The 12,651-nt window shown below is 32.1% G+C and overlaps 1 protein-coding gene across 1 annotated transcript; it reads right to left on the bottom strand.

Annotated features, from left to right (window-relative positions):
- Window positions 1-583: 583 nt before the first annotated feature.
- LOC139868549 (uncharacterized) lies at window positions 584-4,797 on the bottom strand. Its single transcript, XM_071856886.1, has 6 exons — window positions 4,401-4,797; window positions 3,950-4,307; window positions 2,677-3,548; window positions 1,085-2,551; window positions 907-989; window positions 584-676 (listed from the first exon to the last, which is right to left on the bottom strand). Exons 1-6 carry the CDS (start codon window positions 4,795-4,797, stop codon window positions 584-586), a joined length of 3,270 nt encoding a protein of 1,089 aa, XP_071712987.1.
- Window positions 4,798-12,651: the final 7,854 nt, after the last annotated feature.

The following is a 12,651-nucleotide window of genomic DNA, read 5'->3' as shown; positions in this document are numbered from 1 at the left end:
GTGTTTTTGTAATTTGAGATTGTAGTTTTCAGAATGAGGAGTAGTAGTTAGGGTTGAGGAGTGGTTACAGAAGGTAACTGTAAGAGGCACGTTGAATTATTTAAAGATGAGTGAAAAACAAATTATTCCACTAAATTAGGAGTAGTAGTTAGAGCAAAATTAAAATTTGTAATCTGTAAAAAAAAAAATTTGTTACGGTATAAATAATTATATTTATGATTAGTAACATATGTACTAAGTTTAAGATATCATAGTTTACAGTAGTTACTTTTAAACAAAAATGATGGCTGTGAGATAAATGGAGATGTTTAAGTTCCTCATAATTCTGCATCTACAAAACACGTGCATGCTCAATCTAGTAGAAAAAAATGCTGCGTATTTTGTGATATGAAAGATAAATTCTGCAACTTACATGGCTTAACATTGAAGCTTTGCAGCTTATTTATTAATAGTAATCAAACATAAGAAGAAAATCAAATCCAAACATACCCATATAAATAGAATCAAACTTATATGTTTACATATATCAAATACTTTATATGATACTATGAATTCATTATACAGAAACATATTTAAGATTTATTTATGGTGCAGCATAATCAACTGAGCCTGCATCTCTCAATTGCTGAAACTTGGCACTTGTTAAAGAAAGTGGTTGAATCCAGGCACATGTAACCTATATAAACATAATAAAAAACAGTAATTTGCATAAAATATTAATGCATATTTAGAACTGTAAATTAATGAAATATAATTAAAACAACAAATCAATCTGATGTAAACGGTAAATCATATAAAGAAATTGTAAAGAACAAAACGTAAAATAACTTATACGTTAATAAATAAACCTGAAAGGAGAGTCGAAAGGACGTACACTTTTTGAAAACGGTTAGTACTCTATGAAACACTTTGAAGGACTTCCTTATACACAACATTCTTTGTTGTATTTGATGGCCTACCCTCCTTATCCAATATAAGAACTTTTAATCCTTTTTTGTTGTAACACGAGAAACGGCAAAATATAGTTGACCGTGAGTGAAAACTGGTTTTCGCAGAAAAAGACCAACATTTGACAACGACTAACTTTGACTCATGTTAATCGTCATTGCAAAATAGACGGTAACAGGAAACTGACATCTCCTGAACTTTATCGCAATACTTTTGTCTGTCGGTTCAACGATCATCCTAGGGATGTAGGCTAGATTACCAAATGAATGCCCAGTTATGATTCGAGCTTCAATGGTGCATTCAAACAGTCTCACAACTAATAAGTGAATGCCATTACATAAACCCTTTGACTGGTCAATGTTACGTAGTAACATGATTGGAACCCCTGTTTTCAAGACTAACTTATGATTGGGAACACCAGGAACCTTTAAACCATTAAGGATTTCAGGAGAATAGACTTGTTGCGCAAATAAATTATCAAGTTCATCTGGGCATAGAGTATCAGAACTGTAATATACCCTTTCCGAATCACTTATTGTAGACAAAACAAACTCATTAATTGCATCAACCTCCTCATTTGTAGGTGCAAGTACAGCTCTTTCCTGAAAATATGATGGATTACAAAGTTCTTGATGAAGAGAAGGATAAAGTGAATTGACAATGCTTTCAATCGGGTTGTAATTTGACCTGATCAAGACCTCCTCAGGAAATTGCACATCTGCTTCACCATCGTTTGGTAAATTAATCTTACCCTCACCTATGTCTAAGATCCACTGAGCAAATTTCTTAACCTCCATGAGGTCAGAATGAGAAACGCAATTAAGAAGTCTCATATTCTTAGTCAGCTTAAGAACTTTACACTCACGCCATAATTCTGAAGAGTGAAGAGATGCATGGACTGTTTCGGATCTGGTTCCTTTTGTGATAACGGGTAGAATCTGTCGAAAATCGCCCCCAAAAACTACTACTTTTCCACCAAAAGCTTTATCCCTGTTATCTGAACGTATAATATCCCTCATAGTTCTATCGAAAGCTTCAACACAATGTCTATGCTGCATGGGTGCCTCATCCCAAATTATTAACTTCGACTCATTTAAAAGTCCAGCAAGCTGACTATCTGGTTGTATATTACAAAATGAGTCTTCAACAGCATTAATTGGAATGGCAAAGCATGAGTGTGCGGTCCTACCTCCTGTTAGAAGTAAAGCTGCTATACCACTAGATGCAACGTTAATAACAATATCGCCACAAGAATGAAGTGCAGCTCCTAGAGTTTTCGAAACAAAGGTTTTACCAGTTCCTCCGTAACCATAAAGAAAAAAGGTGCCACCTTCATTTTTATCAACAGCTTCTAGTATTGTATTGTATACACACTTTTGCTCATCAGTCATAGTCGAGAATAGTGTTTCATGTTCTACTTGAAGGTTGTGCATGTCGTAGGACATCTCATCTTGAATCATCATGTTACAAGAGTTGTCAATATACTCGTAATCAGGGTAAGGCATGTTTGCAATATTCTTCAGACTATTTCCTGAACTATTTAACATTTTTTCAATTTTTGCCAAAGCAAGGTTATACAAAACCTTCTTGATCTGATCTTCATCTATATAAAAAATTATATCCTTTTATTATAATTATTACTTAATTACATAATGTAACTAAATTATATAATGAAAAAATTATATATTTAGTATGTTAAAGAAAAAAAACATAAATTGCAATGAATACCTTGATCCAGTATTTGGGTAGGACATTCATGTCTTAGGTCTTTAGATAAAAGGTCGCGAGTTTCGTTCCATACACGATCAGCACATGATAGACTATCGGTGGTTATTAATGAAACAAATAAGGATCGACAATAATCACCGGATGCGACTTGGTAAGTCTCGTTTAAAGAAACAACATATTCTCGATCATCGTCTAGAAGTCCCATTGCGTAGCAAGTTTCCTTAAATGTATCATATACCACGTCATTCACTGTCCGTATGTCTTCATAGCAAGTTGGTCCCCTTACTTTGTTAAGAAGTATCCGTAGATAATATGTTTCACTAGACTTAGGGGGAACATAATTAATTCTTCCAACGGTCCTCTGATCTTTACTTCTCGTCCATTTTCTTGCTCCCTTGTTCCACACATAATGCCTTGGAAATTCAACATATGTATATTGTCGAGCATTTTCATCGATCTCATTACACCTCATCCACTCGATGAACTGCGATGTACCAACACTTGGCTTTAAAAGGACATTCTCGACAACTTCATCGTTGTCGTAATATATTGGTTCATGATTCGGCAAATGAAACTGGAGCCTATAAACTGTAGGTGTTCTGTGAACAATATCGAAATTGAACAAACGCCAAGATGCCTCACATGCAGATAAGTAAGGACAACTATAATAAGTTGCAATCTTATCTTTACTGTTAGAATCTCTCGCATGTGATTTTTTAGCATTAGAATCTTGTATTGAAATTGTAATCCTGTCAGGACCCTTATTAATGTACTTAAATAGATATTTTATTGATCCAATCTGGTTGCACCACTCAACATTGATATGCGCTTGATATTGTTTCAGTAGTTGCTTGTTGTAAGGTACAACATACCTACATTGATAAATAAAAAAGTATATGACAAATAATGTAAGGAACATGTAATGAGATAAAAGATGATAATATAACATATTATAAGAATTAATGAAATCTACAATATATGTTGCATAAATTACAGTAATACAGATAAATTATATGTCCATATATATACGATTTATTGGATATATATAATGTGCATCAATATGGGATATTTTTTTAATTACAATTTTTATCAATGTATGAAATAAATAAAAGAAATGTTTACTTTATAAAGATTAGAATCTCGAATATTGAAAGGTATTCGCATTTGGAGTATCATAAATGACTGATTGAAGTTTTTTATGCCACATATATGTTGAAATAATATTATAAATGTGTTCAATTAAAATTTTAAAGCATAAATATACACAACTAACCGGTTGTCGAGGTTAGTGGTTCCTTTCACAACAAAATTACCATCATCACGTCTTTTGTATCGAGGATAACTGTCACCATCAAAATGAGTTTCGGAATGAAAATCCTTTGGAAAATGCTTCGAACATTGTCCCTTCTGTGTCATACATGGACTATGTGTATGGTTTGGTCCACACGGACCATGAATCATGAACTCCGATACAATTGAATATAAATCAGGGTCAACATTTTTGTCCGGTAGTTCTGCAGTAATAAAGTTGTCAACATCATCAGGTCCTGGAACATGATCTGTTTTATCCAGAAATAAGCAAATGTGAGCATGTGGTAGACCACGCTTTTGGAATTCTATCCTGTATAATTCTGCACATATGTAGCAATTGAAAGCGGTAAGTGAACTCATATATATTAGGCTACATGAATAATTTATTTAATAAGTATAATAAGAACGTTTACCTGCCACAACTTTACCAAATATTTTTTCAACCCTGAACTTACGCATAAGAGAATCTAGCCTGATTTTAAAAACACGTGTGCTGATGTCTGGCCTGTCTTCTGGATTTAAATTATACTCAGATAAGAAACGCAAAATTTCTGGCCATTTTGGATTGCAGGTAAATGTTATAAACAGATCAGGATGTCCGTAAGCTCTAACGATTACCACTGCATCCATATAATTTTGTTGTAAATACCTTGCACCACCAGTGAAACTGGACGGTAATATCACCCTATTACCAATGTTAGAAGCTTCTTGGTGACCAGACTCCTGTGCATCGTACAAATCTGAACACGGAGATGCGCGTAAAATATTTTGGTTATTTCGAATGTAGTTCAACCGTGTGTTCTCGACCATAGTGTAAGCATCAACGATAAACTATTGCAACAACTTTCTTGACAACAAAATCAGTGACGTTTCTCCCACCCGGGCTTGTAATCGGTATGCAAAAAACTCTCTAAGTGTTAACTTAATATGACCGGAATTGGTTTTTGCATCAACTCCTCGATGATACACATCAGTCCTGTACCCATCCTCTGCATATGGAAACAGTAAGGGATACTGAAGTGCAAGATACCTAATATGCAGCTCACTGATTCGTTTCAACTTGCGAGAACGTGTTTCAAGAATGATGTCTCTCTGGTCTGCTGTACCATCTATATCATCGACTACAATAGCCGCGACTTCATTAGCGGTTGGCAAATTGTGGGTTCTACCATCCTTATCTGAACTCCCAATGAGTTTTATTCTAATAGGTTCTTCTTCGTTAAGAGCAAACCTATCTCTGGCCATACGGAATTTTTGTACCAGAGGGTTTGTAGCATCAAGTAATCCTTTTAGTTCATTGAGTGTACTAAATTCAATTGAATATGGATTCGAACAACTATTAGCGGTTCTAGAACTGAAATATAATGGAAGACAAATTAAAAATATTATAAAAAATGTGTAATATGAAGTTAACATATTGTTAGAACAAATCGATACCTATACGCATTAAATCTGTTTTCCGAATCATTAGCTGTATCATATATGTAGAGTTGACAATACTTTGCTATTTCTCCTTGTTCTGGTAGCAAGTTTCCAGCAAGATGGTAATTTTGGCCATACATTCGATAAACATAAGGTCCACGACCTGAGTTGATCTTATGATCAATCTTCCCTCCAATAGAGGTGAAGCTAAACATCATATTGTAGCGCCGGATATTTTCAACAAAGTTTTTACTTTTTGATGAGTCGCCTTTATATAAATCCAGTAGATATTGAGGTGGAGGCATCAAGTTGGGAACTTCAACCTTACCATGTAAACAACACAGTGAATACATCTTTGACCGAAAATTAGTGTTACCACGCATAGCCTCGGATTTCCAAAGTCTAGCTTTACATGCAGTGCATACATAAACCGGATCTCCTATATCTAAGTAGTCTGAAATACAAATGAGATTGAATCTAAGTTATATATATATATATATATATATATATATATATATATATATATATATATATATATATATACATATATATATATATACATATATATATATATACATATATATATATACATATATATATATATATACATATATATATATATATATACATATATATATATATATACATACATATATATATATACATATATATATATATATATATATATATATATATATATATATATATATATATATATATATTATTTTAACACTAATGAAGCATGTAAACAACACAATGAATATAAATATACAATATAAAAAATAAAATTACCACCACACATCCCTTTGAAGTTGTTACTCTCTATACTGTTCAAATCGTCTGAGTTGTTTAGAGAATGTGACAAATTAAGAGGCATAATTTCATCATCAGTAAATGAATAACTCACAGGTCGGCCTCTACATTTTCTCAAATATTGGTTATTAGATGTAGAACACAAACCTGACAAGAAAAATTAGTTAAGCATTTGAATACTGATATCACCAATATAAGTAATATATTGATATATGTAATACATTTATTTTAATTGTTAGGAGAAAATAGTATGTGTATACCCCGTAACGTAGACTGGTTGGTGAGTGCAGAAGGAAGTTTAGAAGGATCAACATCAGGTGTGCTTAATTTATATCTGGATCTCCTGTCTTTACTTGAAGGTTCAGTTTCTACAAAGATGATGTCGATATTGTTTGTACAGATAATTAATAGTGAAGTGTTTGATTAAGGAAATAAAAGATTACATAGTATGTACATATGATAACTACAACTATGTATAGCTGTTATGATGTTATGAAAAAGACAAACTAACCATTTGTTATATGCGACAACGGTAAAGTACTCTGTAATTCTGACTGACTGACATTAGGCGTACGCAAATGAGAGTTGATATCAGCATTTGAACCTAAGTATGAAAAAACAATATATACATGCTTATGCCTTCATATACAGTACATATATATATATATATATATATATATATATATATATATATATATATATTATATATTGGTGATTGATGTTAAAGTATAATAAATATAATTTCATTTATAACATACATGAATTACAAAATGCAGATGATCCAGCGTTTGAGATGTTAAAAGACATGGGTTCATCACATATATTGTATTTGAAACGACGATCCTTACGAATCAAATTAATATTTTTTGTCTTAGACTTAGAGGGCTTTGGTGCAGCTGAACCGAAATCAACTGTAATACAGAATAAGTACAGTATGTTTATAAATGAAAAACATATGTTGAAATGAGAAAATGAATATAAGTATTGAAGTTGGAGAATTAGTTTGTAAAAATAAATGTGTGACAGAGACATAGTGCACAACATACTAACCGTTTGTAATGTCAGATAAAGGAGTATTTTGCGTGGTTGGAATTGAAGAAACAACCTGTGAACTGTAATTAGGTGTATCGTTGTTAATGTTGTGACCTGTAAGTTGAAAATTAGATTGTCAAAGTAATGATCATATATTGTAAGTTAAATTAATAAAACTTAGTTGAGTTAAAATTATGAGACAAAAAATTACAACATATATACATTTGGATTAGTTGAGGACTTTCACCAAACACATGGTGATCAATGATGTGTGTATTAAAACATACATATGGGATAGAAACAGAATGAATTGACAATGAATAGTAATTATAATAATATATGCTTACTTGTTTGTGAGGATTCCGAATTACTAAACAAATTACATGGTGACTAGATTCTGATTTCATGAGTTTCGTTTCCTGTGGCTGCAGTGTTCTTCCTTTTCTTGGAACCATTTGCCGATGACGATCCTAATTGTTCCATAAGAATTGAATGTAAATTGTAATAGGTCAAGCAAAATGATTGAGGATAATTGTTTTATAGGATGGCATTAAATTGATAACAATTCGAGAGAAGTTGCGATTTGATTTTAGGGCAGTTACGAATATAAATTTTGAATGTTTGAATTTCACCGATTATGGTGAAGTCAAAGAAAAGAGTACAGTAAAAGTTTAAATTAGAAATTAAAATTATGGGCTTACAATTTAAAAGTAATGGGCTTGTAACATATTTGGGCTTCCAACAAAAGGTTACTGTTTAAACTCGCCACAACAACAAAAGGTAACTGTTTAGTATTTAGTGTGCTAAATTAGAGTTATAATGATGAGGAGTATTTAGTCAACAAAGTTAGGTAATTTAACATAATTTTAACAGTTGTCTTTATATTTTAACACATTGGTTATATTGTGTTGTTCACAACGTTGAGTTAAAATTTCGTTGAATATCTTAGATAGACGACTTAAAAAAACATATATAATTGTTAAACCTTGCTGTACATAACAGATTGTAAAGAAGAACACAAGTTGCAATCGACCTCTTATTTTTTTTTTTAATTTAAAGGAATTTAAATCAAGTTACAATGGTCTGGCCGTTGATCAGCTTATTGTAGACAAATTTCGTTCCGGATATGAAGTTGGAATTCGGTGTTAAAGTAGCGACAGTATGTGTTACAGAATAAAGTGGGAAGATATATTAAGAGTCGGGTACAGTTAGGATATCAACAAATTATCAAATTTGTTAATCAAAATAGGCCATTGATCATACACTAATTGGGCATAGCCATATGTTGGGCTAAATAGTTACATTATATTTGTTTAGATTAATTATGGCCCAACAAAAAAATTATTGTGAAAGATAATAAAATGTACAGGTAACTAATATGCGCACATGCAAATCGACATTCGACATTCATTTTTATTCCAAAAAAAAATTAAATTTCTTAGTATAGACTGAAGATCAATTTGATTATTATAATATAAAACAGTATGAATGTTTAAGTAGAGTTTTATAAATTTATGACTTCATAAAAAAGAGACAACATAAATAGTAATTAAACCATCAAAAATGAGTCCAACATTGTTAGGAGTGCTGAGAATCATGGGATTCTACTGTTTACATCGGTATTTATTTTTGGCGGAGGAACATTAAACTGCTTCATTAAGAATAATAAGCAACGTATTCTGAGTCATCCCTAAATTCCATATACAACACAATTTTTTCATTTATTGTGAGTGCTCGTCCAACCAAAGCATTCCAATCATCCTCGTATTTAAGGACTTTAGCTGGTAGGTTAGCATTTTTGAAAAACCAAACATCTTTGTGATGATCAGGTATATCTTCCTCAAGAAATTTTAGAATATTGCGTAACTGAAAATTGGCAACATTATTCAAACAATACTCCATCTCAGTACCGGCAGAGTATTTCTTGAACTGACTGTCAAATGCACCACCATAATGAATTTGTAACATAACATGAGTTTGAGCCATATTCGTATGATATCTATAGCTTTATCTATTTTTCAATAAATTTCAAGTGTTAGATGTCTCATTCAATGTGAGAGAGTGTTGTATATAAAGATGCATAATTAATATACTTAATAGAACAGTTGTCCATTGAATGTTAACAATATATTTCTAGTTTATAGGATCTATGTGGCCTGAATATGAGTTGAATATTTAAGTAGGCAATATATGTGATAAAGTAAAATACAGGTTCAAAGTATGAAATAATCATAAAGATGTTATATTTGGACATGTAAATAATAAAAATTTTGTTACTACAAAGTTAAAGTGGATGTTTATTTACACAATCATGAAATAAATTGAAGCATACAAAGAAATTGAAGTTACATAGATAAATATCAACATGCTGGATTAGAGATAAAATAATTATAAAGATATGTAAGCAGTTTCGTTGCATAATTTGGTAACATATAATATTACATTGATATAGTTGTTTAGTTAATATATCTAAAAAAATTTTACCTTTTGTACAAGTATTCAAATATAAATAAAGATAAACAATTGCAACAATATTAACAGATAAAACTTCAAATTTAAATTAGATAAAACTTCAAGAAAGATTCGGGTTACATTCTTATTTGAAAAGTGAACACTTCCTAGCATGAAAACACAGAAACGACAAGCTAACATTATAGTTATCGAAAAATAAAAGAAATCCTAGAACACGAGGTGGCAGCATCCTTTATGGTCTTGAGAACCAAAAAGTTTGATGACATCTTTATCCGAACAGTTTGCAAAACAAAAAAGGAAACGTTCTCAAATGCTGGAAGTGTTATACGACCTAAAGAGTCTCCATTTTCAGAACTTTTAGAGCAGCCAGTCCATTAGATGTGCCTGCAGTAGGTGTTTCAAAATCTTCATTAGGTGCTGGTGATTCAGATTTCCTCTTGGTGTCCATCGGGCTTGGAGTAACAAACTGAGTTGATGACTGAACATCAATAGGATGAGCATTATGCATAAGATGCATACATATAGGGTGATGGCAAAGTTTGTTGTAAGTCTAAATGAACCAGGTATATAAAAAATAATGAGTGAATTAAAGAAGATAAAGTACCTTAGAGGGTGTTACTTCATCAGTAGGTTGAACACTTGGTCCAACATCCTTCACAACTTTGTTTTGAACAGAATTTTCAACTTCTTTTCCCACAGCATCATCAACACTTACTTCAACTCCTTTTTGAACAACAGGTGCTTTAAGTTTAAGCGAACGATCAATAACATCAATAATGTCTTGAGAGTCAGTTATATCGTAAACTGTTATCATCAGACTGTTAAAGCGAGAACAGACATCTGTAACACGGAGCAACCAAATGTAGGTAGCATCAGTAAGGTCATACAACTCTAGTGGCATTTTCATAGGGTCATCACACTGCAACCACTTTAACGCCTTTTCTGTTAACCATTCAACAGTGTTGTGCAACATCTTTGCTATTTCAGATTGAAATAATGTGACACGAACTTGACTAGTTGAGTCTCCAACATAAACAGACAATCGGAGGCTGTTTGACATTTGAATAGATAAAAGAATTCGTTAATGGCCAGTTGTAGATATTTTCCTTAATAAATAAATGTGAGTGTATGGCATAAGTTTATGTATGTGTAATGTAAAAAGTAGCACCTTGGGATAACTTCAGTAACATGTCCATAATTGTCACACTCATACTGTCGAGAAGACAAATTTTCTCCAAATTTAGGACCAGCATACTTGTTGCAATATTTACAGATTAAAGATAGCCAACCTTTTTCTTCATCAATTACACAAACTTTTCCTTTAACAACATACTTGTTAACCTGTAACAAAAGTCAAAAGGTTTTAGTGTATATATGTATGTTAAAATAAGTAATAAATTGTTAAGTATTGTTATGGTTATTTAATCAAAATGTACTATATATAATATGTTAGATTCTACCTGACTAATGGTCTGCATATCTTTGCAAAATACTGCAGTCCTTTTGGTCCACATTTTCATCTCACTGTCTAATTGATTCGAACGTTCTGCAGGTGCAAATGTAACTGGATGGACAGTTTTAATGGTAGTAGTATGCTACAATGAGAGACATAAAGTGATACATAAGTGCATGATATAATTCAATCGTACATACAACACAGAATAATTTACTTATAGAATATAAAAAGGCTAAGTATACCTGATATGGAGCGGTGTGTGAAGTTGTAGTTGGAACGTGATAATCATCAGTAACCTCAGCCTTGAGCTTGTCATCAATGAGTTTAAACACATCCATATCATCAGTGACATTCTCAACCGTGAAACCAAAGTAGTTAAAGCGAATGTTGAAATCAGTAACCTTTATGTGCCACACATAAGGATTCATCAAAATTTCATTAAACTCGGTTGGCAGTTGCAATGGGGTATCACACTGTAAGAAAATAATTATATCATCCAGTAATAGAAGCTCATGTATGCCAATGTATGTAAGTTATAGAATTATGTTATGCAGCAAAATAACATTTTATCAAAAAAAACCAGCTGAGCTTTTTCGCGTAACCAAGCAACGCTTTTCTTAATCATCTTAGATAGCTGTGAGTCGAACAAAACCAATGTACACTCACCGGAGGCGTCAGCAACTCTGATAGTGGTGCGGATCCTGAATAATGTTAGGATAATTAATTTTCAGTATGGGATCATTTAATATAAACGAATAAAATATATCAGTGAAATAATGATGGTAATAATTTGAATTAAACGGTTAGGTAAGTCATGCACCTAGGGAAAACATCAGTTGTGACCCCACATATTTCACATTCGAAGCTTTTTTCCTTAGTCTCAACACATAACCTTGAATTAACTTTTTTGTTACACTTCGTACAAGTGTTAATGAACCATCCTTCGTCATCATTGATTTTTTGTACTCTTCCTCGCACAATGCAACTCATAACCTAAATGGCAGGACACAAAATGTAAATAAATTAAGTGAGTAAGATAATGTATATAATATTGTTAGTTAGTTTAAAATTTCTTGAATATAGATAACAAAAAAAAAAAATTATGTTGACTTGAGATATATTTAGCACAATACCTGTTTACTATTAACAACCTCAATGATTGTCTTAGGTTCATGTTTTGAAAACATCTCAATAGCAGTTTGAACAACAGTGGCAAACTGGATATGAGCTAGTGGATTCACACGACTTGTCGAGTTTTCAGCTGCCATGTCAAACCTGCAATATTACCATTTAAACAATATGATTTAGTGATTTGAATATAGTTTATTGAATTAGAAAGAAATACAAGTTATAATTAAGTGAAACTTACTCAGCCTTATATGTGCAAATACGGGTCACATCGTCATTAACAAATAAACGACATCCCCATAACTGATTGGATACCTGGGGGAATCCTGAAAAGGAAAATA

The sequence above is a fragment of the Rutidosis leptorrhynchoides genome, chromosome 9, assembly GCF_046630445.1.
Source record: "Rutidosis leptorrhynchoides isolate AG116_Rl617_1_P2 chromosome 9, CSIRO_AGI_Rlap_v1, whole genome shotgun sequence".
Lineage (NCBI taxonomy): Eukaryota > Viridiplantae > Streptophyta > Magnoliopsida > Asterales > Asteraceae > Rutidosis > Rutidosis leptorrhynchoides.
The sequence above is the reverse complement of the archived record's forward strand: the minus strand, read 5'-3'. Positions and strand labels throughout refer to the sequence as shown.

Coding starts and splice junctions, on each gene's coding strand:
- LOC139868549 (XM_071856886.1), bottom strand. CDS start 4,797: ATGGTCGAGAACACACGGTTGAACTACATTCGAAATAACCAAAATATT. Junction 2,552..2,676: donor TACCCAAATACTGGATCAAG/GTATTCATTGCA, acceptor TTTTTTATATAG/ATGAAGATCAGATCAAGAAG. Junction 677..906: donor ATAAGGAAGTCCTTCAAAGT/GTTTCATAGAGT, acceptor ATGTTTATATAG/GTTACATGTGCCTGGATTCA.